This window comes from Grammomys surdaster, unplaced genomic scaffold, assembly GCF_004785775.1.
Source record: "Grammomys surdaster isolate TR1022 unplaced genomic scaffold, NIH_TR_1.0 142, whole genome shotgun sequence".
Classification (NCBI taxonomy): domain Eukaryota; kingdom Metazoa; phylum Chordata; class Mammalia; order Rodentia; family Muridae; genus Grammomys; species Grammomys surdaster.
In genome coordinates, this window is record NW_021604600.1 from 1,255,179 (window position 1) to 1,281,718 (window position 26,540).

The 26,540-nt window shown below is 38.0% G+C and overlaps 1 protein-coding gene across 1 annotated transcript in view; it reads left to right on the plus strand.

Annotated features, from left to right (window-relative positions):
- Window positions 1–26,540, plus strand: part of LOC114618508 (ATP-binding cassette sub-family A member 3-like) — a 109,306-nt gene that overhangs the window by 41,957 nt on the left and 40,809 nt on the right. The window contains exons 18-21 of the mRNA XM_028764289.1: window positions 1,469–1,766; window positions 16,590–16,842; window positions 16,972–17,176; window positions 21,558–21,780. Of these exons, the coding sequence (XP_028620122.1) occupies window positions 1,469–1,766; window positions 16,590–16,842; window positions 16,972–17,176; window positions 21,558–21,780 (979 nt within the window). The remainder of the gene's footprint in view (window positions 1–1,468; window positions 1,767–16,589; window positions 16,843–16,971; window positions 17,177–21,557; window positions 21,781–26,540) is intronic.

Below are 26,540 nucleotides of genomic sequence, written 5' to 3' on the forward strand. Positions count from 1 at the left end.
TTATTTTATTTTATTTTATTTTATTTTATTTTATTTTATTTTATTTTTGGTTTTTATGGTTTTTCAAGACAGGGTTTCTCTGTGTAGCCCTGGCTGTTCTGGAACTCACTCTGTAGACCAGGCTGGCCTCGAACTCAGAAATCCGACTGCCTCTGCCTCCCAAGTGCTGGGATTAAAGGCGTGTGCTACCACTGCTTGGCTGGGACTGCTACCTTATAGTCTAACATTTGTGTTGTTGCTCTCCTGATTTATCTTCTGTACAAATTTTTTGCATATGTGTGCAGCAGAGATTCTTTGACCATGGGTATATTTGTCCAAGTCTCTTAGAAGCACTTCTTACACTTTCTCATGGACTTGGGAGCTTGTGAAGCAGAGGATTGTATATGAGTGTCTAGAACTTCGAGTTGAAATTGTGATTTACTGCTGTCATTTACTGGATGGTTGTCTTTTGTCAGGCTGAGCTAACACAGATGAGGCTGTTTCAGGAGGCCGAACATACTCAAGTGCACCCTGTGTCAGATGGGAGGTGCCCCACCTTGTCGCCTCCTCTCCATACTCTGTCTTCCAAGTTTCTTCCTTGAGTGCAAACATATGATAAACTGTGGGGCATTTCTGTTGTTCTCCTGATTCCCTTCGATTTTTGAGGGTGAGGTCAGAGCTAGGGGGCAGTCCAGAAAAGGTGATCACTGGGTCAAAACACTTCTTATTTTGTCATTCTATAAATATATGTAAGAATCAATCTCCTAAAAAGCAGAAGCTGTCTTCTTCCTGTCATGAGCATGTTGGGAGGGAAACTCAATGTGGTTTCTTTTATTAAGGAACACTGGCTGATTAGGGATATTTTCCTACGTTGAATAATGGGATGTAAAAGTGTTGGGAGAATAAAATAAATGTATTTTAAAATTGTAATATGCATAATATGCTCTCCTTTGTCTCCCAGACACCTTTTCTAAAGACATATGTGTTTAAAGCAAAGGGTTCCATTATTTAACTGAAAAGCAAACCTACAGTTAACTACTAACTGCTCCTCAAAAGGTTGACAAAAATAGACAAAATTGTATATTCAGGTATTTCCAAATAGGTCAAGTGAAAATATACTGGGTGCACTGCGATTTTAAACTAAATTCCTCTGTTCCCTGATATCCTATAATCCTGTAGCGCAATGAGAGCTGGCTGTAAAATGTGATGTGAACTGTAATGTTGGAGGATGGTATTTAATATAAGAGAATGGGTGTGGTGTTCTCCAAAGAGGCATAATTACCATGTCAATGACAATTCCCCTTTGGGGACTTTCACAATACTGAAGTTAGGTGCCAAGCTTTAATGCCTTCAGAGGACACAATGTACCTGGTCTGACAGCTGGGCTCTTTCTTCTGCACATCCATTACCACACAGCTGAAGACATTTGTGCTGGTAACTTCCATCAAGGTATGTGACCACTGTAACACTGTCTTCTCTCCTCCTGCAGTGGTCTCTTTACATCCAGCAGTTCCGAGCCATGTTCATCAAAAGGGTAATGTTCTCTTGGCGCAACTGGAAACTGCTGCTGTTGCAGTTGCTAGCACTTCTGGGTCTCATGTATCTTCTGATGAAAGGAATAAGCTTCTCATTACCTGAAGAGCCTGGCAGGGTGATGGACTTGGAGCAGTATGGCGAGACCATTGTCCCTTTCTCAGTTTCTGGAGATCCTCATTTGACCCAGATTCTCACCAAAAATCTTGAGATCATGTTGAAGGCTAAAAAACAAAAAATTCATGAAGTGCAAGGTAAGCCTATTACAAACAGAGAAATAGTGCCTACAGATGAAGACCCACTTCCACCAATTTGAAAGGAAGTTCTCAGCTGGAGTGTTCCGCTCTTTGTTCCTCTCCTCTCCTCTTCTCCCTGCCTTTTCTCTGCCCCCCTTCTTTTATTTTGTAATCAATTTTACAAAGCCAGCCAGTCTGAAAAAAGAACTGTTCTTCAAGGTCATTATTATTATTATTATCATCGCTGGGGGTACTCTGGAGGGGGGAGGGTCATCTACCATAATGAGGAGCAAAGATGAGATGTTTAGGAAAATTAAGACATTTAGAAGCAGCCGGGCAGTGGTGGCGCACGCCTTTAATCCCAGCACTTGGGAGGCAGAGTCAGAGGCAGGCGGATTTCTGAGTTCGAGGCCAGCCTGGTCTACTGAGTGAGTTCCAGGACAGCCATGGCTACACAGAGAAACCCTGTCTTGAAAAACAAAAAAAAAAAAAAAAAAAAAAAAAAAGACATTTAGAAGCAGGCACATATCTGGAAACTGGAAAGGGGGATATCTAAGTAAGACTTTACACCACCTGCCCTCCTAATGCTAGAGATTATTCCCCTGCATAGATGCAATCCACAAGATCCAGAGAGCACCTATGTTTCCTCAAAAGATCCAAGTTCCTGAATATGTAAACTAAACATAGACAGAATGAGGGAGAGAATAAATGACTCCGCAGTAATAGTGGGAGATTTTTAACTTTATTTACAACAACGAACCTATCACTGGATGGCATTTCAACACTAGGTGGTATATTTAACCAACACTGTAGATCACATGAACTTACCATACCTACATGAAACTGTCCAGTCAAGTACAATATAATTTATATTTTTGTCAAGTGTGCAAGGATCATTTATTCAAGATATATTGTATATAATATGATTCCAAATAAGTCTTAATATAATTTAAAAATTGAAACCACTGAAACATCCTTTAAGATTTTGATAGAATAAAACTGGGAATCAGTACCAGGAAAAAAAAAAGTCATGAAATTCATGCACATAGTATAAATAACATACTCTTAAGGGACTACTGGGCCAAAGAATTTGTAAGGGAAATAAAAAAATCCAAATAAAAATAATAACCCATCAAAATTTATCAGATACAGTGAAAAATGCTAGGAGAAAAAATTTAACTGAGAGAGAAAAGCTATTGATAAACCTAGACTTACATTTAAAAGCACTTTTCCTAAACATACATTTTAAGTAACCAGATAAATGCAATGAGCCTCTGTTATCAAAAGGAAGAAAGAGGAAATAGAGATTGAGCAAAGAGAAACAGAACAGGAAAAGGCCCAAAAACCCAGAGCCCGCTTCTTAGAAAAGACCCAATTTGGGACATTTTTAGGTATGCTGAAACAGAAGAAAGAAGACTCCACAGCTCAATGAGAAGTTAAGGAAAGGACATTCGTCCTCACTTCATAGAAATAAAGATTACAAAGAGGGTCTATAGTAACCTGTATAGCAAAGTAAGATATCCTAAATGAAATAAGCACAATTTTAGAAATTCACATGCTGCTAAGATTCAACCATAAAAAATATAAAGGCTTAGTAGATCTGTAACTGATGAGGAGATCAAGCTTGCAACAAAAATATGCCCATTAAAAAGAAATCCAAAGGCCGGAGAGATGGCTCAGAGGATAGGAACACTGGCTACTCTTCCAGAAGTCCTGTGTTCAATTCCCAGCAACTACGTGGTCACTCATAATCATCTATAATGAGATCTGGTGTCCTCTTCTGGCCATGCAGGCAGAACATTGTATAATAAATAAATAAATAAATAAATAAATAAATAAATAAATCTGTTTTTTAAAAAGCAATCCAAGACCAGATATCTTTATCAGTCTCAACAAGAGAAGAAAAAAAAGGGAGAAAGAAAGAAAGAAAGAAAGAAAGAAAGAAAGAAAGAAAGAAAGAAAGGGAAAGGAAAGGAAAGGAAAGGAAAAAAGACCACTGAGTACCAACCCTTCTCAAAATATCCCAAAACATTTGAAAATGAGGGAATAATTCCAAAAAAAATCTATGAGGCCAGAATTTCTTCAATACCCAAGCCAGGCAAAGATGTTATAAGGGAATAAAACTATGGGCTGATGTCCCTGATGAGTAGTGGTACAAAAATTCCTAACAAAACACTAGCAAACAACTCAGAGGCACATTTAACAGAATTACACTCCACGGTCAAACAGGACTTCATTCTTGGAGTTAAACATCTTCCATGATGAGAAAGACTGGAAGCCTCTCCTCACATTAGGAATATGACAAACATGACAAGTTTTCCTACTTCTATTCATATAAAGCTGCAAGCACTATCAAGAAATTTAGGCAAAAAATTAGAAATAGAAAGACACCCAGTTGGAGGATGGAGAAGTAAAACTATCTCTGCTCAGACATGATCTTATATGCAGAAATCCATAGACAGCACACACCTGACCAAAATAGAAATACTGACCTCAGGCCATGGGTAATTTTATCTGCAGTATCTACTGCTTCAACGCTCAGCAGAGCAGGATTCTTGAAATTCATAAGCTCTGCATGTATTGTTAAAACTTCCAGAGAGGTGTTAGAATTATGCCAAATACACTGCAAGTGTCATTAAACTTCTTCCTAATTATAATGACTACCACTGTAAATTTTAGAACTAACATGAATCCAATGGTATTTGGCATGGCACTGGAGATGACTCCTTACCCTTAAATTCTGAACCTCCTTCTAGTAATTTGAATAGGATAAAGATTCCAAATGCCTACCTAAATCCTTTTGTATATTCAACACATTAGTAACATTTTTTTGCTAAATGATTAACAAAAGTAGCTGTCTTAACTTCTTGTATCACAGCAATTGCAGAAGCAGTGGTGCTAGCAATTAATGTAATTAAAGCTGTTATACCAGCAATAATCAAGCCTACTACCCTCTTGCTTCTGCTTAAATCCTGACTCATTTCTTCTAGTACTTGCATGCTATTTTTAGAATACCAAGGTTCTGTGATACTCAGGATACTAAAACAAAAGCTGGTTGATAGACCTCCGTAACTGACATGCTGAATTTCAAAACCCTAACACAATTAGAAAGTGTATAATCAATGCAACTTACATTAAATACTGTAGAAGAAACAAAAGTATTTTTAACTTGACAATTGAAAGAGCCTTAACACATGTACTAACACTTGTTTGAAATCCAGATCCTGTCCCAACTTTATCTCTTGCTAACATAACATCATATAGAACTTCAGCTAATTTCCATATATGTCTCTGAAAATGTCCAGAACCAGACTTCCAAATGAAGACTGTCATTTCCAATATTGGATTGATTTCTAGACCAGTCCATGATTGAGTCTGAATAACTAGTCACATTTAATAACAATACAAGAGGCATTATAACTTCTCTTTTTGATTCTCTGTTCGACAAGGTCTAAGAACTTGAGGCAAGGCAGCTTATCCCATCAGGAGTATAGGTAAGCAATGGTGGGTCAGGAACTTATGTCCAATACAGCTTCTCAGTTACCATTGTCAGGGCACTCAGCAAGCTCACAGGTCAGCATCATTCTTTGACCTGGCATCAGCATGTCTCACCCATTGTTCTGGTGGCCCCCATGCTCCTTCAGCATCCTGCAGAAAAAAACACAAACATGCCCTCTTCCCCATATTTAATACCTGATCAGGATCGTGCCTTATGCCAGTAAGTAAATCCTTTCCTTTCACCTATGCATAAGTATGCCTAGTTGTAGAGCACCATAGACACTCAGCAGAAAGTTCCTTGGCATCCAAATTTGTTTAAAAAAATAAAATAAAAAATAAAAAGAACATGATTTAAATAAATTTGTGGTGTACAGGGATATATCTCCCCCCTTTTTATTTTGTGAAGATATTGTTTTAAAGTTCCATGGACCCATTCCACAGTCTCTTGTCCTTGACAACTATAAGGAATCCCCATAATATGGGTAATGTTAAATTGCTCCTAAAAAGTCTCAAATGTTCGACTGCCATAACCAGTTCCATTATCTGTTGTTTGTTTGTTTTTCTTTTTTCTTTTTTATTATTGAGTACTTTACTTATCTACATTTCAGATGTTATCCCCTTTCCCCACTCCCCACTCCCAGAAACCCCTTAACCCATCCTCCTTCCTCCTATTTCTATGAGGGCATGCCCCACCCATCTACCCTTCCCCATCTTTCCTCCCTCAAATTCCTCCTCACTGGGGCATCCAGCCTTCAAGGGTCCAAGGCCCTCCTCTCTCACTGATGCCCGACAAGTTCATCCTCCGCTAAAAATACAACTAGAGACATGGGTCCCTCCATGTGTGTTCCCAGACTAGCTGTTTAGACCCAGGGAGCTATGGTTGGTTGGTATTGTCACTCCCCCCCCATGGGGCCACAAGCCCCTTTAACTCCTTCAGTTCTCTCTAACTCCTCCACTGGAAACCCTATGATCAGTTTGATGGTTAGCTGTGAGCATCCACCTCTGTATACATCAGGCTCTGGCAGTGCCTCTCAGGACACAGATATATCAGGCTCCTGTCAGCATGTACTTCAGGACATCCACAACAGTGTTTGCATACAGTAATTGCATCTGGGAGGGATCTCCAGGTGGGGCAGTCTCTGGATAGTCTCTCCTCCAGTTTCTGTCCCATATATTGTCTCATATTTGCTCCTGTGAGTATTTTGTTACTCCTTCTAAGAAGGACCAAACCACCCACACTTTGGTCTTTCTTTTTCTTGGGCTTCATGTGGTCTGTGAGTTATGTCTTGGGTACTGAGAGATTGTTTGAGCTAATATTCACTTATCAATGAATGCATACCATGTGTGTTCTTTTGTGATTGGGTTACCTCACTCAGGATGATATTTTCTAGTTCCATCCATTTGCCTAAGAATTTCATGAAGTCATTGTTTTTAATAGCTGAGTAGTACTCCACTGTGTAAATGTACCACATTTTCTGTGTCCATTCCTCCGTAGAAGGACATCTGGGTTGTTTCCAGCTTCTGGTTATTATAAATACAGCTGCTATGAACATAGTGGAACATGTGTCCTTGTTATATGTTGGAACATTTTTTGGGTATATGCCCAGGAGTGGTATTGCTGGATCCACAGGTAATACTATGTCCAATTTTCTGAGGAATCTCCAGACTGATTTCCAGAGTGGCTGCACAAGCTTACAAACCCACCAACAATGGAGGAGTGTACCTTTTTCTCCACATCTCCACCAGCGTCTGCTGTTATCTGAGTTTTTAATCTTAGTCATTCTGACTGGTGTGAGGTAGAATCTCAGGGTTGTTTTGATTTGCATTTCCCTGATGACTAAAGATGTTGAACATTTCTTTAGGTGCTTCTCAGCCATTCGATATTCTTCAGCTAAAAATTCTTTGTTGACCACTGTACCCCATTTTTTAATAGGGTTATGTGATCTGGAGTCTAATTTCTTGAATTCTTTGTAAATTTTGGATATTAGCCCTCTATCAGATGTAGGATTGATAAAGATATTTTCCCAATTTGTTGGTGGCCATTTTGTCCTATTGACAGTGTCCCTTGCCTTACAGAAGCTTTGCAATTTTATGAGGTCCCATTTGTCAATTCTTGATCTTACAGCATAAGCCATTGGTGTTCTGCTCAGGAACTTTTCCCCTGTGCCCATGTGTTGAAGGCTCTTCACTTTCTCTTCTATTAGTTTCAGTGTGTCCCGTTTTATATGGAGGTCCTTGATCCACTTGAACTTGAGTTTTGTGCAAGGAGATAAGAATGGATCGATTTGCATTTTCCTACATGCTGACCTCCAGTTCATCCAGTACCACCTGTTGAAAATGCTTTTTTTTCCACTGAATGGTTTTAGCTCCTTTGTCAAAGATCAAGTGACTATAGGTATGTGGGTTAATTTCTATTCCATTTATCTTCTTGCCTATCTGTCTACCAATACCATGAAGTATTTATCACTACTTCTCTGTAGTACAGCTTGAGGTCAGGGATGGTGATTCCTACAGAAGTCCTTTTATTGTTGAAAATAGTTCTCACTATCCTGGTTTTTTTGTTATTCCAAATGAATTTGAGAATTGCTCTTTCTAACTCTGTGAAGAATTGAGTTGGAATTTTGATGGGGTTTGCATTGAATCTGTAGATTGCTGCTTGCAAAATGGCCATTTTTACTATATTAATCCTGCCAATCCATGAGAGATCTTTCCATTTGCTGAAATCCTCTTCAATTACTTTCTTCAGGGATTTGAGGTTCTTGTCATACTGATCTGTCGCTTGCTAAGTTAGATTCACACTGAGGTATTTTATATTATTTGTGACTGTTGTGAAGGGTATCATTTCCCTAATTTCTTTCTCAGCCTGCTTGTCCTTTAAGTAGATGAAGGCTACTTATTTGTTTGAGTTAATTTTATATCCAGCCACTTTGCTGAAGTTATTTATCAGGGTTAGGAGTTCTATGGTGGAAGTTTTGAATCACTTAAGTATACTATCTGTAAATAGTGATAATTTGACTTCTTCCTTTCCAATTTTTATCCCTTTGACCTCTTTTTGTTGCCTAATTGCTCTGGATAGGACTTCCAGTACTATATTCAACAGGTAGGGAGAAAGTGGGCAGCCTTGTCTAGTCCCTGATTTTAGTGGGATTGCTTCAAGTTTCTCTCCATTTAGTTTGATGCTGGCTACTGGCTTGCTGGATATTGCTTTTACTATGTTTAGGTATGGGCCTTGGATTCCTGATATTTCCAAGACTTTTACCATGAATGGGTGTTGAATTTTGTCAAATGCTTTCTCAGCATTTTGTGAGATGATCATGTGGTTTTTTCCTTTGAGTTTGTTTATGTAGTGAATTACATTGATGGATTTCCATATATTGATCCCTGCATTCCTGGGCTAAAACCTACTTGATCATGGTGGATGATTGTTTTAATGTGTTCTTGCGAGAATTTTATTGAGTATTTTTGCATCGATATTCATAAAGTACATTGGTCTGAAGTTGTCTTTCTTTGTTGGGTCTTTGTGTGGTTTAGTTATGAGCATAATTGTGGCTTCATAAAACGAACTGGGTAGTGTTCCTTCTGTTTCTATTTTGTGAAATAGTTTATAGAGGATTGGTAATTATTAGGTCTTCTTTGAAGGTCTGATAGAATTCTGCACTAAAACCATCTTGTCCTGGGCTTTTTTTGGTAGAGAGACTTTTAATGACTGCTGATATTTCTTTAGTGGTTATGGGACTATTTAGATGGTTTATCTGATCCTGATTTAACTTTAGTGTCTGGTATCTGTCTAGGTAATTGTCCATTTCATCCAGATTTTCCAGTTTTGTTGAGTATAGGCTTTTGTAGTAGGATCTGATGATGTTTTGAATTTTCTCAGTTTCTGTTGTTATGTCTCCCTTTTCAGTTCTGATTTTATTAATTTGAATACTGCCTCTGTGCCCTCTGGTTAGTCTGTCTAGGGGTTTATCTATCTTGCTGTTTTTCTCAAAGAACCAGCTCTTGGTTTTGTTGATTCTTTGTGTAGTTCTTTTTGTATCTACTTGATTGATTTCAGCCCTGAATTTGATTATTTCCTGCCATCTACTCCTCTTGTGTGCATTTACTTCTTTCTGTTCTAGAGCTTTCAGGCGTGCTGTCAAGCTGCTAGTGTGTGCTCTCTCCAGTTTCTTTTTGTAGGCACTTAGAGCTATGAGTTTTCCTCTTAGCACTACTTTCATTGTGTCACACAAGTTTTGGTATGATGTGTCCTCATTTTCACTAAATTCTAAAAAGTCTTTAATTTCTTTATTTCTTCCCTGACCAGGTTATCATTGAGTAGAGCATTGTTCAGTTTTCATGTGTATGTGGGCTTTCCATTGATTTTATCATTATTGAAGACCAGCCTTAGCCAGTGGTGATCTGATAGGATGCATGGGATTATTTCAATTTTCTTGTACCTATTGAGGCCTGCTTTGTAACCAATTATGTGGTCAGTTTTGGAGAAGGTACCATGAGGTGCTGAGAAGAAGGTATATTCTTTTGTTTTTGTATGAAATGTTCTATAAATATCTGCTAAATCCATTTGGTTTATAATTTCTTAGTTTTACTGTGTCTCTGTTTAGTTTCTGTCTCCATGATCTGTCCATTGATGAGAGTGGGGTGTTGAAGTCTCCCACTATTATTGTGTGAGGTGCAATGTGTGCTTTGAGCTTTAGTAAAGTTTCTTTTATGAATGTGGGTGCCCTTGCATTTGGTGCATAGATGTTCAGAATTGAGATTTCATCTTGGTTGATTCTTCCTTTGATGAATATGAAGTGTCCATTCTTATCTTTCTTGATAACTTCTGATTGAAAGTCGATTTTATTCCATATTAGAGTGGCTACTCCAACTTGTTTCTTGGGTCCATTTGCTTGGAAAAATTGTTTTCCATCCTTTTATTCTGAGGTAGTTTCTGTCTTTGTCCCTGAGGTGCGTTTCTTGTATGCAGCAAATGTTGGGTTGTGTTTACGTATCCAATCTGTTAGTCTATGTCTTTTTAATCAGTCCACTATGTTAAGAGATATTCAGGAGAAGTGATTGTTACTTCCTGTTACTTTTGTTATTAGAGGTGGAGTTATGATTCTGTGGCTATCTTCTTTTGGGTTTGTTGGAAGATTACTTTCTTGCTTTTTCTAGGGTATAATTTCCCTCCTTGTGTTGTTGGTTTCCCTCTATTATCCTTTGTAGGGCTGGAGTTGTGGAAAGATATTGTGTATATTTGGTTTTGCCATGGAATATCTTGGTTTCTCCATCTATAGTCATAGAGAGTTTTGAAGGGTATAGTAGCCTGGATGGCATTTGTGTTCTCTTAGGGTCTGTATGACATCTGTCCAGGATCTTCTGGCTTTTATGGTCTCTGATGAGAAGTCTCCTGTAATTCTGATAGGTCTGCCTTTATACGTTACTTGACTTTTTTCCCTTACGGCTTTTAATATTCTTTCTTTGTGTTGTACATTTGATGTTTTGATTATTGTGTAACAGGGCAAATTTCTTTTCTGGTCTAGTCTATTTGGAGTTCTGTAGGCTTCCTGTATGTTCATAGGCATCTCTTTCCTTAGGTTAAGGAAGTTTTCTTCTATAATTTTGTTGAAGATAATTACTGGACCCTTAAGTTGGGAATCTTCACTTTCTTCTATACCTAATATCCTTAGGTTTGTGTCCTGTATTTCCTGGATGTTTTGGGTTAGGAATTTTTTGCATTTTGTATTTTCTTTGACAGTTGTGTCAATGTCTTCTATGGTATCTTCTGTACCTCAGATTTTCTCTTCTATCTCTTGTATTCTGTTGGTGATGCTTGCATCCATGACTCTTGATCTCTTTCCTAGGTTTTCTATCTCCTGGGTAGTCTACCATTGTGATTTCTTTATTGTTTCTTCTGTTTTTATGTCTTGAATTGTTTTGTTCAATTCCTTCACCTGTTTGGTTGTGTTTTCTTATAATTCTTTTAGGGATTTTTGTGTTTCCTCTTTAAGGGCGTCTACCTGTTTACATGTGTTCTCCTGTATTTCTTTGAGGGAATTATTTATGTCCTTCTTAAAGTCTTCTATCATCATCATGAGAAGTGATTTTAAATCTGAATCTTGCTTTTCTGGTGTCATTGGGTATTCAGGACTTGCTATGGTGGGAGAACTGGGTTCTGATGATGCCAAGTAACCTTGGTTTCTGTTGCTTATGTTCCTGCGATTGCCTTTAGCCATCTGGTTATTTCTAGTGCTACCTTCACTCACTATCTCTGACTGGAGGCTGTCTGTCCTGTTATCTTGGCTGTGTCAGAACTCCTCAGAGTCCAGCTGTCTCTGTGATCCTGTCATCCTGAGACCCTGCTTGGGATAGTTCCTGGGAGTCAGGCTGCTTTTGGGCTCCTGAAATCCTGGTGTGCTCCTGAGATCCTGTGATCCTATTATCCTACGTTCCTATGTGTTAGAGCTCCTGGGAGTCCAGCCTTCTCTGGGTTTTGGGTAGTTGGGTACAGAGCTGAAGCCTTAGGGCTGCTCCAGGGGCCGACCAAAAGGGTCCTGTGCCACTGGCCTTGAGGGAGTTCCCGTGTCCCAGTGGGTCCCAAATTACTCCCTGTTAGGGGAGCGGCGGGGTTATGACTTACTCATCTACACTCCTGGGTGTGTTAGAATTCCTGGGAGTCCAGCCTCCTCTGGGTTTTGGGTGACAAGCTATTCTGTAGGCAGTTGTAAGGGGATTATTTCCCAGTTGTCTTCCTGAGTGTGTTTGCAGTAGTCATTCAGGAAGGTAAATGTTTTGCTTCTTTTTGTTCAATGCTAATTTTGTATTTTCCCACTTTCTTAAGTACTGACCAGCTCTAATAGTTTTCTGTAGCGTGTAATCTTAAAAATGCACGCTTGCTCTGGCTAGGCTCTGGCACTAGCAGCCGCTTACCTGCCATCTAATCAGCTCCCATGTTAGCTAATACTTTCCCAAGATCCGCGCTGTGCTTCAAGAACAGACACTGCCTGTATTCTGGGGAGCGCCCCTTGTTCCTCCTTCCCTGGTGCCAGCAATGGCAGTTCCACCCAGCTCCCTTTAGTCCTGAGGAAGGAAAACACTAGACATTTTTATATTTTAAAACTGACCAGATAACTCAAAGGCTAGCTGAAGCGTATCCTGCCCCATCCTCCTTAGTTTCCACAGCCCCCTGCGGAGGCTACACTGTAGGTGCTCTAGAGACTTAATGTCTGTAGCTTCCTATCTGCTCCACAGCCTGATCCGAATCTCAGTCCTCTCTCTGTCCCCTTCTTTTCCTGTCCAGCCAGGAAATCCTGCCTTATCCTTTGCCCCAATGGTTAGCTTCTGCCATCTTTATTGAGGCAATTAGGGAACCTCTGCCTACAGTTTTCTGTGAAAGTCATTATTGTCTTTCATAAAATCATATGACCTGCAAATAAGGACACTTTGACTTATCCATTTTCTACCTGTTTTCCTTTTTTCTGTCTTATTTTTCTAGCTAAGCCCTTCAGGACTTATATTTAACAAGAATGAAGAACATTAACACCCTAGTCTTGTCCTTGATTTTAGCAAAAATACTTTGAGGTTTTGCCTATATAATGTTGGCAATATGTCTGTTTGTCCTGGTTAGTTCTTGCCTCAGCTGAGTAATCTGGGAAAAGAGACTCTCAATTGACTGTCTTGCAACTTCAGTACACTTTATGTATGTTTAGTGTTTTAACTATCACCCATGGAGTTTCTTTTCCAGTCTTGACTGTTTGATGTTCCTAATCACTCTTGTACTTGCAGGGATTTCTACTTCTCTTGATTTAGCAAATGTTCTGCTATAGTTGTATTGAAAATGTTTTCTATTCTTTATATACAAATTTCTTCTTTTTCTGTGTCCACAATTTATACACTTGGTCTTTTCATGGTCTCCCAGTGATCACACACATTTTGATCCTACATTAAAAATGTACCAATGTCTTTAACTGAATGTATCTTTTCTTCTACCCTTCCCCCCACTCCCTCACAGTCTGCCCTTACTGTGCTCTATTCTGTTGGCACAGTGTTTTATTAGCTTTGTATTTTATTTATGAAATGTTTTATTTCCAGAATTTCATTTTGTTTTTCCTTCAGTGTTTCTAGTTCTATTTCATATTTCTGTTGGCATCCTTTAGTTAGCTATTTCTTCATATTCTCTTTTATTTCTTGGAACATATTTAGATTCATTATTTTTAACTCTTTCTCAGTGGTTAATTTAGTTAATTAATCTAGATCTTTCTCATTTGAATCTATTTTTTTGGTATTGGTAGTTTTGGAGGAGATACATTACCTTAGCTTTTAATGTTACTTGTGTTTTGCATTGAGACTTGAGCATAAGAAGATTGATCACAGTTTGTTGCTATTTTTAATCATCATTTCAAATTTTAAATTCAATTTTTATTTAGGTTTTTTCTTTAACAAGTTCACACATGTAATAATAACACATACTGACTACTCTGATGTCTTACTCATCCTCCTGTATCTCCACACTGCCCCAACCTACTATCTTTTTCCTTGCAAATCTCTTTTTCATGTTCATGTCTATTTAGAGAGAGAGGGGGAGAGGAAGAGATGGAAATAGGAGAGAGAGAAAGAGAGAGGGAGAGGGAGGGAGAAAGAGAGAGGGAGGGACAGAAAGAGGGAGGGAGGGAGGGAGGGAGGGAGAGAGAGGAGAGAGAGAGAGAGAGAGAGAGAGAGAGAGAGAGAGAGAGAGAGAGAGAGAGAGAGAGATCCCTACTGGATTTAGCTAGGAACATCTGTGTGTATCCAAGACACTGATCTTCTGTCAAATATACAGTTGACACAGTTTTTCTTCCACTCTGTGAGTGATCTTGCTTTAGTTTCCTTGAGCCCTTGAGTTTCATGCAATCCTACTTTTTGATCAATAGTCTTATCTCCTGTGCTCCTGGAGTCCAGTGGAGAAAGCCTCTACTTGTGTATGTGTTTGAGGCACCTGTTGCTTTATTCTCTAGCAGTTTTGGAGAATTGGATCTTATGAGTCCTCCGTTCATTTAGAATTAGATTTTGTGCAAGGTGAAAGATAAGCATATCATCTCCTTTTCCTGTATGTTGACATCCAGGATTACCATACCATTTGTTGAAGATGCTGCTTTTTTTTTTTTAGCATATACTTTTAGCTTCTTTGTCGAAAATCATATGAGCAGAGTGTAGGAACTGTTATCTGAGTCCTCTATTCCATTCAACTGATGTATGTATCTTAATTTTTTCAGTACTATACTGTTTTTACTACTATGGTTCTGTAGTATAATTTGAAATAAAGTGTGAAGATATTTATCACAATATTCATTTTGTTCAGGATTGTGTTGGTTATCCTTGGTCTTTTGTGTTTCCATAGAAAGTTTAAGACTATTTTTGCATATCTGTGAAGATTGACCCTGGAATTTTTATTGGGACTATATTGAGACTGCAGATTGCTTTTGGTAATTGTCCATTTCCACAATATTAATTCTTCTGATTCATTAACATGGGAGATTTTCAGATCTTCCAATTTTCTAATGTCTTCTTTATTTCTTCAATGTCTTAGAGTTGGAATTGTTGAGATTCTTCATTTTCCTGGTTAGATTTACTCCTATGTAATTTTTTCTGTGACTATTGTAGATGAGACTGTGATAACTTTTCAGGGTTTTTTTGTTGTTGTTGTTTGGTTTTTGTCATTGGCATATAAAAAGATTAATGGTATTTATTTTTCTATTTTACAACTTTGAAGCATTTATTAGCTCATAAATATTTGGTAGACTCTTTACAACCTCAAATATACAGAATCATTCCATCCTCAAATGGGATACTTTGACTTTTTTCCCATTTTTATTTCTTTTACTTGTTCCTCTTTTTTTTCTAGCTAAAACTCAAAGCTCTGTACTGACTAGAAATGGAGAAAGTAGGCAGCCTTTTTTGCTCCTGCCCTTAATGAGAATTCTTTGAGGTTTTCTCTGTCTAGCACTCTATTGGCTACATGTTGTTACATATATTGACATATGTTGACTACATATAGTCCCTCATTATATTCAGTGTGCTTCCTTCACCCACTTCCATGTTGAGAATCATTGCAACTATGTTTTTCAGAGAGGTTGATCTATGATTTTATTTCTTTTTGTTGTGTCTTTATTTGGTTTTTCTGTCAAGGTAAGAGTGGATTCATAAAAACAGTTTCCAAGCATTATTTCTTTTTCTATTTAATGGAGTAGTTTGAGTAGTATTGGTGGTAGCTCTCTGGAAGTATGATAGAGTTCTGCAGTAAATTGATATAGTTTTGATTCAATTTTTTTTTACATACAAGAGTTTTAATTGCTACTTCAATCTCATTGTTGGTTACAAATATGTTTAAAGTGTTTATTTCATCTTGATTTAATTTTGGCAGGTCTTATGTATCTGAAAATTCTTTTTTTTTTCAAAATTTTGGGTAGAACATGAGCTTTTAAACTAAATTCATTTGATTTTCTGAATTTATTTGTATCTGTTGAACTTTCTCCTATTCATTTTTAAGTTTTATATTTTTGTCTTTCTCTGTTGTTCAGATACTTCTGGCTAATGATTCTCTCTCCTCCTCCTTCTCCTTCTCCTCCCCTACCCCCTTTCTTTTATAAATTCAGAATCTAAACTTATTATTAGTTCTTGGGGCCATAGCTAAGAGCCTCAGGCAGTAGTTTTACAAGTCTGACATAAGTATAAGATTTATTTATAGGAACTTTTCTTTTTTTATTTTGGGTCTGTTTGGGCAGATTGTAATTCTTAATTTGTGTCTTCTTAGATTCATGGAATTTCTTTAAGTTCTTACAAGTTTATAGCTTTTTGTTTAATCATTTGTTATAATTCCTATCTGTTATGCTTTATTTTGACACAAAGATAGGACAAGAAGAGTAGTAGAGATTGTTGAGCTTAACTCCAATTTTTTTCCTCTTAAGTATTCACAGTTCCAAGTAACTATATTTTTATGTAGGTTTATTTTATGTTTTTATTTAGTCTTCATATTCTATGAGCAATGGTTTGATTTTCTTTGAGTTAATTTGTAAAAGAAGTAGGAGTTCTTACAAATATTTTTTTTGTGTGTAGAAATAGAAGGTTTTGAAAGTGAGAAAGAAATTTGAGAGTGTTAATATCACTAGCCTGTATTTTTTTTTCTTTTAGAGAAATTGAGCTAGAAATCATAAAATCTGTACGGCTAAGAGATAGAGTTCTTGAGGTGAATAGCCAAGATACACTGAGACTTCTTTGAAGCATCTGAGAGTGAAAATATATCAGACAACTGAAACTATTGTGTTATTTCTCTTTAAAGCATGCAATCAGTGCTCTGAAAACATGACTACTCTTGTGTCCTCGTTCCAGGTGATATGAAGGACTACTTGCTGACAAATAAAGACTGCATTTACTCATGCATCGTTGCCTTTTCCCTTGATATTACCAGAAAAGAAAAGACATTTACCTTTTGGTTTAACAATGAGGCATACCATGCATCACCATTATCTTTATCGATATTAGACAACATTATTTTTAAGTATCTCTCTGGCCCTGATGCCACCATTACTGTCTCCAACAAGCCTCAGCCTCAACGTGTCACCGAAGACAAACCTGATGCAAGGTATGTTTTTGTTAAATGGGATACTTTAAATTGATCCTCTCTTCCTGTCTCACTATGTAACAAAATGCTGCTATTAGTAATTAGTGTTGTCTTTACACCATTGTGTGTTCTCTATTCATTCTTTTATAGAAGTGCATCAGGAATCCAGATAGTCTTTAACTTGCTTTTTGGGATGAGTATTTTCACCAGTGGCTTTTGCCTTATGACAGTGACTGAGAGAGTTAGTAAAGCAAAGCACATCCAGTTTGTGAGCGGTGTCTATACCTTGAATTTTTGGCTCTCTGCTCTGCTATGGGATCTTATCATCCACTTTGTTGCCTGTGTCCTGCTTCTGGTGAGTTACATGTATTGTCTTAAAGGCTGCCTGTCATATATCATGGACATTTTCTACGTGTCTGACATTTACTAAAATCTACATCTTGATAAAAATGGTTTGACTAATCAAGTCAGAAAATCTATTGTGGAATATTTCTAAAAAATAATCATTTCCTTATATTTATTTTAACTAAAATGTTCTCTGCTAAGACAGCTAACTTCTGACACATTTGCCAGCAGTATGTATTGCCCTCAAAGCTTCATTTTGTATGGAAGGATGTGTCACAACAGACTAGTGATATACTAACAAACACCACAGCTACTTTCCTCTTCCCACTATTTCCCAATTTCCCCATGCGTTATAATGCTGGGTTATGCCAAAACACAAAACAAAACAAAACAAAAAACCTTGTACTCAGCTTTTGAAGTCTTTCTCTAGAAAATTTTAAATGATGTAATAGGCCATCCAATTTCTTTTGTGTCTGTGTATCTCTGTGTGTATGCACTTGTGTAGGTGTAATCCTTTTGCATTGAAGACCACAGGTAATAGAATAGATACCAAATAGATTTTGAACACATAGTCTTCAATAAGCAAGACCAGGAGGAAAAAATTGATCTGTTTACATTTATTACTTTCTCTTGCTTTTCCTTATCTGGTGTTCTCTCCACAGCCACATTTATGTTTCCTTTGAAGGGTAAGTGAGCTTCCATAGTCAAAGTTAAAAAAAATCCATTTCCCTGTATAGTGATTGAATTATAATGTACCATGGGTATTTGGTATCCTGTCTATTTGGTGTTATGTATGTTTCTTGTATCCTTATGGGTGTTTCTTTCCTTAATTTGAGGTAGGGTTTTGTTTTTTCTCTGTGAACTTGTTGAAGATCTGGTCTATGCAGTTAAACTAGGATTCTGCTCCATCTATTGAAGATTTGTTATTTTCATGCCCGCCCCTCAGTTCCTGTATCTTCCTTTTGGGTGTGCACCTAAATTTTAATATTCTGTATGGTCTAATTCCCTTTTTTATCTTCTAGGCATGGTACTCTTCCCTCCTCCCACTCCCCACTTACTTTGTTCATTCTACTCTAAAGCTTTCCCCTGAGTTTTGTATTTGGGTGACTGAGGTTTTCAATTTCATTTTCATTTCAGCTGCTCTCCACAGTCTCATCTCTTTACCAAATACAGTTTTAAAACCCTGGATAGTTCTCGTCATTTCCTGTAGTCACATATTGTGTTTCCTTGTATATTAATCATGTATTTATTGCTCTTCTCTTTAAGATTATTGGGATGTTTTGTCTTCTTTAAATTCCTTAAATCTTTGAATTTTATGATTGTCTTTAAGTTCTGTGTCCTGGAGTTCATCTAGGTAATTCTCATTGAAGAGCATATTTACTGGATTGGTAGACTTGAGGGGAAGTCCTTTCATATTATTTGTGTTTTTGAAGTGAGACCTGAGCATGTGGGCTTCTTTGGTTGGTTGTATGTCTGATGTGAGAGTCTAAGCTTCCTCAAACTGGTCTGACATACAGGCTGAATAGCCAAGGGGAGACCTGAGGGTGAGGCATAGCACAGGTGGGTGAGGCTTCAGAGAATTATTAGCTGGCTGGACTAGGCCTAGACATGGAATATAACACAAGTAGTCTGGGGTCCTAGTGACTCGCCAGATGAGACTGGTAATGGGAATCTGTGGGCATAACCAAGCCTCGTGGTTGAGAATGACAGAACTGATGTGAGTAGCTGGGCAAGATGTACAACCTGGGCTAGGTATGACTATTGGATAGGTTGTAGCTAGGTGAGGGTTCAGGGAACTCCATAGACTGATTATAGGATGTGCAATCTGAGCAAGGCCTGGAGGTTAGATGTGTATGGAAAAGCTATGGTCCAGCTGGAGGTTAGATGTGTATGAAAAGCTATGGTTCAGTTGAGCTAATCAGACTACACCAGGACCAAGCCTGTGGGCTGGGAACTGCACAGATGTGGCTGATGAGACTTTGGTTGTCATAGTTAGAATGCCATTCATAAATAGTATAATCTTGGCATTAATTTGCTTTTTAGGATGACAACCTTAACCTAGAGTCAATAAGTATCTATATAGTTGGGTTAGTATTATCATACTATTCTATGTTCCTCTCATTTTATTTTTTTCCCCACTCGGACTGTGTTAAACCTTATTTTCCCATCTGGCCTTGAGATGACTATGCATATGTGATTAACTACTATCACGTGAGCTATTGCCGTTCCATTTCTCTTACAGTTCCAAGGCCTCAGAACCTTAGTATGCCAGTCACGTCCCTTCAGTGTGTTGCTCTACTGTGATCAAGTATTTTAATTTCTCACACTTACTTTTCATAAAAGATTTCCACTAGACATTCAGTTAGTTTTCACCTGGATCTGATGCGTGGATCTATTGGCAGCTCCTCTATTTTATGAACCTTGTTTTATGCTGTGTCTCCTCACTAGCTCAGGTTCACATATGTGTTCTTTGGGTATAAAATTTCTGGTTATTTTATTTTTGACACCCTTTATTTGTCAGCAGATGCGCTCTATCTTTATTATTATCTGTGTAAATTTACATGTCATAGCTTTGCCTGCTCAGGGGTAGAGCTTGTTATTCTGGAAAGTGAATATAGTGTGCAATGGTCAGCTAGATGCACTCAGCACACCTGTCACCTCTTTATCAGTTGTTTGTGTTGGGTTCGTTCTAACTCCTCGTCTAGCTGTTTCTGAAATATCTAACAAAGCATCGTTCATTATAGTAGCCTCTTGCACACTTGCTTTTCTATTTAACCATATTTATTATCTAAATAGCTATGTCAAATGCAAGTGTTTTTAAGTTTGAAATGGAAAAAAATTTATATCTGTATCGCTTTGAGTGGGTATGTGTTTCTCTTTTTTCATCTTTCTCCCATGTACTGGGCATTTGATCTTTTGGCATTCCTTTTAATTCTCTACTGAGTCACACAATGAAATGGAATTATCACATAATCTTCATGACTGTTTGTCCTTCAGAGTCTTAAACCATTCCTCTGGTAGCTGATAACACGTAGGGAAATCTCCCTTCATCCAATCAAAAATTGTGCTTACAGATACTGTTATGGCCTCTGTGATCCTCAGTCTTGGCAAGGTTTGCCCTTTCTTCCTTCCCCAGCAAGTACATTGAAAAACTGCCCTTCAGATTCTCTATTTTCCCACCAATTCTTCATCAAGTCTACTTCATAAAAACATTTTTAAGGATTGAAATCTCAGATTATTTTTTCATCCTTTAGTTGACTAGCAAGTAGTAGGAAAGTTATTTAAATAACCTACCATATTCATAGAAATTAAAATGTTTAAAAGTCTAGTAAAACCCCAAATGCTAAAGTAGAAAGTATAAATAGTCTTACTAACTCTGAGATTTGAGGATTTAAACAAACAAACAAAACCTTCATTCTTTCTAGTCTTGAGTTTTCTAGTTTTACATCTTTCTCCCAGGTTTTGGCCATTTGATCTGTTGGCATTCCTTCTAATTCTCTTTTGGGATCTGTAATTGCAGCTTTTTAAAAGAGAAAACTCCAAGAAGAATTGCTTAGTTACAAAATCCATCAAATGCTCGGGGGGAGGGGGGGAGGAAGTGCTATCCGTTATAAACCAACATCTCTAAGAGACTGATGAAAATTATTCTAAATTGATTTTTGAAGCAAGCTTAACATTGATTTATTTATAGAACCTGATATGATAAGAAAATTTAAACTAACATAGTTAACCAATATAAGTGTGGTGCTATTTTAACAATGGTGAATAGTAGATCCCTTGGGGAAAAAAAGGAAGTTTGTCCATAAAGTAAACTGATTTGTAAAAACACAGAGATTGAGAGTTAGTATACTTGGAATTGGGAGTAAAAGAAAGAATACAATTTGATAATTTGATTCCATACGAAAATGGAATGAAATATTCTAAATCAAGATGAAAGCAGGAAGGCAAGTGCAGTGGCCATGGTCAGTGGTCAGGAAGTCGCTCATCAAGAGTGATTTGGTTGGTGAAGAGTCAGTCCCACCAAAGAGACCTTTTCTTTCCTTCACTAAATTTTCTGGCTTTCAGGATAGGTATTGCATCCTGTGTGGTCAGAACCTGAACCACTACACAAAGAAGCACAGTTCGAGAATTTGTTCATTTGTTGGTATAGCTATTTGGGAGCTATGGAATCGTTAGGAGGTGGGGTCTAGTTAGCAGAAATGGATCATTTGGGGCAAATTGTTAGCATTATCAGCTCAGCCCTTACTTCCAGCAGTCCCTTGCCTCCTCTTCAGCCAAGAGACAAGGCACCTCTACTTAAAGTTTCTGCAAGACGTCAGTGATGTGAGACACGGCAACACAGACAGTAGCTAATACGCGTCGTTTGCTTTGTGTTTCCATGCCCCTCTCAGCTGGTGTTTCTATACACCGATGTGGATGTATTGTTGGAGAAATACCACTTCCTAGACACAATGTTCATCCTCATGCTGTTTGGCTGGTCTATCATCCCCTTCATTTACCTCCTAAGCTTCTGGTACAACAATAGCACCAATGCCTACATCAAGATCTTTGTCTTCAACCACTGTTTAGGGTTTATAAGTATAATTGTGGATGCTGTGGTACAAATCATACCAGGTAAGGGATTTAAAAAGTTTCTTCCCTTCAGGAGCTTCCTGTAAATAAAGAAAAGTGACTTTGAGGGGGAAAAATGTTCTGTTGTTCTGAGTTTCTGGGGAAAACATTTCTTAACAAACTTGATTGAGTGCCTTTAATATTGTAACATTATATTCAGTGCAGTGAAGGACAGACTGACCCATTGATACCACTAAACCAATCATTTCCTTAATACCTTGTTTTCTGTCAAGAAGTGCTTGCTGACAGGAGCCTGATGTAGCTGTCCCCTGAGAGGCTTTGACAGAGCCTGACCAATACAGGTGCAGATTCTCACAGCCAAACATCAGACTGAGTGCAGGGACCCCAAAGGAAAGTTAGGGCAAGGACTGAAGGAGCTGAAAGGGTTTGCAACCCCATAGGAAGAACAACAATATCAACCAACCAGACCCCCAAAGTTTCCAGGGACCAAACTACCAAACAAAGAGTACAGATGGGGTGGGGACACATGGCTCCAGCTGGATATGTAGCAAAGGATAGCCTTATTGACCATCACTGGGAGGGGAGACCCTTGGTCCTGTGGAGGCTCAATGACCCGGGGTAGGAGAATGCTAGGGTGCTGAGGCAGGAGTGGGTGGTCAGGTGGGGGAGCACCCTCATAGAGGCAGGGAGATGGAGAAAGGATGGGATGGATTTATGGAGGGGAAACTGGGAAAGGGGATAACATTTGAAATGTAAATAAATAAAATAACCAATAAAAATGGGGAAAAAAAGACCTTGTTTTCTTGGGCTTCCTCCTATGACCATGGGTGTTCAAGGAGAGAACTGACTGGAGCAGTGACGATCACAAACAGCTTGAGACGGAGGACTGTTGCCACGCCTTCACTAAAGCACACTGTAAACATTGTTTTAAGTTATTTAGCAATGTGTGTTGCAGAAATCAGGAAGAGGAGGCTTCTAACAGATTCCCTGACATCAAGTTTTGTCTTACCACGAGAGTTTTTGGTTATCTGGGACTAGTTTAACATTTATTATGTAATTTCTCAAGGTTATTAGTAAAGCTAGATGAAAGAGATTGTTCTCCAATTTGTAGAAGTTATTCTTCAGTCTCATTCTCCAAGTTAATCATATTGCTATCAATTAACCCCTGTTTTATTTCCTATTTCCTATTTCTGGTGTAACGAGTTAACTGTAATGTATAATTTGTATCAATTAAAAACAATGCCTAGAATACCTAAGAGTCCCAAATAAACATGACTACTTGTTATATGGCACAGCCATACCCACTGAAAGTCATGAAGCCAGCACAGCTGTCTGACACAGTCCTAGCAAAACTGAGCCGAAAGCTGAGATCACTGTGATCGCTGTCATTTTGTCTCTTACTTTTAGGTTTTGGTCTCTGTGTGTTGCATTCTTGGGACTTGTCTTCATTATGATTCTTTTTATGGCCTTTCCTGAGAAAATTACATCTGAGTCTTTTAAGGAAAGTTTTAAACCTACTATCTCTTTGGCTTTAGGGAAACAACTTTACTTGGGCTTATTTGGAAGTGATCCTATGCCCTGGAGATCAGGATAAGCACAAAGCAGCACTAGGATGCTAGAAATTTCTTATGAGACCCACAATTCCACAAATCTTCTTAGGTTATCTGCCCTTAAGCAAACTTAAACAGTATAATTGGTACAGGGTAAACTTAGAAATAGTTTGCAAACTACAACTGGCCAGGAAAATTGGCAACATATTCAAGGCCTCTTTTTTACAATATGCTTGGAGCTCTCTGAAAATGTAGTTTAAAGATAGGGGTTGGGGGATTTACAGGATATGCCCCTGGAGGAATAAAACTCAGCAAGTAAGATAGATTGATTAACATAACCTTTTCCTGACTAATAGTATAAATAATGAAAGGATATAAGTAAAAAGAGATAGGTATTAATATTTGCTATTCATAAAGATGGGTTCAGATATTTTCTGCTTATCTGGAGCACATTAAAACTCCAAATACTGCCAGCCTAAAAGCAAGCTGTCATATAATTAATGTGTTTGTGTTGGCAGAGACATTCTTTAGATCCTTTGAAATGTGGTTATAGAGCTGATAATAAAAATAAAATCTGTTCTATTTGTATTTTCTAATTGTGACTGAACTTGTAACACCTGGACATTTGTAATGAAAAAATAAAACACATGTCTGGAGACGAAATGATATAACTCTGTATTTCTCGGATAATCATTAGTCTGTCTTTGTTCTTTGAAACCTGAAAAATAAAGAAGCAGTCTGATTCCTAGTCAATCAGAGCTTCAAGATACCCTGACCACCATGCCAGACTCATTCTTCCCTCACCAACTCCTTATTTCCTCTCAGGAACCCTGCCAACTTCCTGCTGGTCTTCAGAAGTTACATGTCCTGTAAAACATGTCAGGTGTTCAAGAAGCAATTCAAGACAGCCTGATTTGAGATGGCTTCTACTCTTCTTTATTAGGAAGATCATTGCTGCTCATCATTTGAACTTTACAGGCATGCTAAACAGTAGCTTTAGAGAAAAGAACCATCTATATAATTACAAAAGCAGCAAAAATACAAAATACTCTTCAGTCACCATAAAGTTATCATCTGGATGCACAAGTCACATTCCTTATCATGAATCTTTAGTGATTTTCAGAAGTTCCACAGAAAAGTAAAAGATCCAATTAAAGTGCAGAGAATGACTTCAAAATGTTCAGTTCAAGTGAAATACAAGATATCTGTATCTCACTCCCTTCTCCAAGGCTCGGGGATCATGCCAGAAGAGTAGGGAGAAAGCCTGTAAGAACCAGAGGCCATGGTTGACTACAAGGAAACTGTTTTTCTGGACACATGGGGTAGTTGCACAGCAGTTGAAACAGCTTACACAAGAGCTGGGCAAACCTAAGCAGATAAAACTCTATTGGCAGTTGATAGCTACTGGGGGAGGAAGAGTCAGTTTTCTTTAAGGGTGTGGCCTCTATTGAATTGACTGCCTTCTAGTGAAAGCCAACAACTAAGAGTATATAGGCAGTACAAACCGCTTAAAGGGTTAAAATGAGAGAGAGAGAGAGAGCAAGTGAGCAGGTGAGCACTTGAGTGAGTAGGAAAGGGAAGATGGATCTGGGAGAAATGGGGTGTGAATATGATAAAATACACTGAACAGAATTTTCAAAGAATTAAAAATGAGAAAAAAATAGTCATAGAAATATCTAAATGTTTGCATGGAAGGATTTGTTAGAAATTGTATTTACCTTTTTATGCTTTGAAAACTACCATAAGTTGGAGGTAATAAAAAGTACAGGAAAATTTAGCTCAGAACTTTATTGGAAAAATAGCTACATATCTAGCATTGAATCCCCATCTCCTCCTCATAGAAACATGAAAAAAACGAAGCAGAAGCCATCAGAACGGACTTTGGCTGGGCTCTAGGAAGTGTCAAACATGGAAATAAGTAATTTTTGGATCAATATAGAAGCAATATAAGACAACAAGAAAGATTAGTGGCACGGCTATGTGTCTTGCCTGACCCCTTGCCAGCATGGTGGCAGTCTTGATATCTTGGAGTTCAAACTACTAATGTGGAACCCTGATCTTTGACTGTAATAGTAATGAAGCAGGCTTTCTTCACACATTTGTTTGTTGGTCGGTTCTGCTCTGACTAGGGGTTGCTCATAGAACAGTCTCTGATTCACCTTGCTCACAATTCAGCTGTTATAAGAAAGAGTGTATGGCGCAGAAGGATTGTAGCTGATGAAATGACTCTTCGATGTATGGAAGACGACATTACAGCTAAGATAGAAAACAGACTGCTTAAGACCAGAAACAACAACAAACCCCCAAACAGGGAAATTAAAGCATCCAAAAGTATTCATATGTATGGTGTAATCTACATCAGGCACAGGATACATGAATAGCCCTTTTAAAGATACGGAAGTAGATTGGGAAACATATTGGAAGAGTAAGGGCATCAGTGGGAGTGGGGAGAGGGAAGTGTGTGCGTGATCAAAGTACATTATATACATGTACAAAATATACTGAAACCTATTGTTTTGCATAATTAATAAAATATGATTATATATGGAGAAACCCACAAAGAGTCCACAAGAAAGCTACTATAGCTAAAGAGAAAGCTCAGTATAATTTCAGGCTAAAAGATAAATGCATCCGCTAATTTCTCTACATCTGCCACAAACAATCTAAAATGAGCTCAAAAAATTTAATTTAATTATAGAATCTGAAGAAAATATTTCAGAAAACTCTAAGGAGGCAAAAGACTTGTGCACTAAAACTCATGAAACAGCACTGAGAACAGAGACCCAAAAGATGCTCAATTTACAGATTCCATGAACCAGCAGTGCTAAGATCCTACACAAATTGACACACCCAGCAGGATCCTTAGGAAGATTCTGAATGCACTGATCTTCACAGACATGAGAAAAACATACTTCAGACTCATGTGGAATGAAGGTAGACCTCTCACAGTTTCCGATGTCAAAATTTACTGTGAATATACAGCACTTAAGATAGTATGGCAACAGTGTGATGATAAAAGTGTATAACGTGTATGGATAATGTAACGGATGCATTAAAAAGCCCAGGTATAGCCAGGCGGTGGTGGCACACGCCTTTAATCCCAGCACTTGGGAGGCAGAGGCAGGTGGATTTCTGAGTTCGAGGCCAGCCTGGTCTACAGAGTGAGTTCCAGGACAGCCAGGGCTACACAGAGAAACCCTGTCTCAACAAAACAAAACAAAACAAAACAAAACAAAACAAAACAAAACAAAA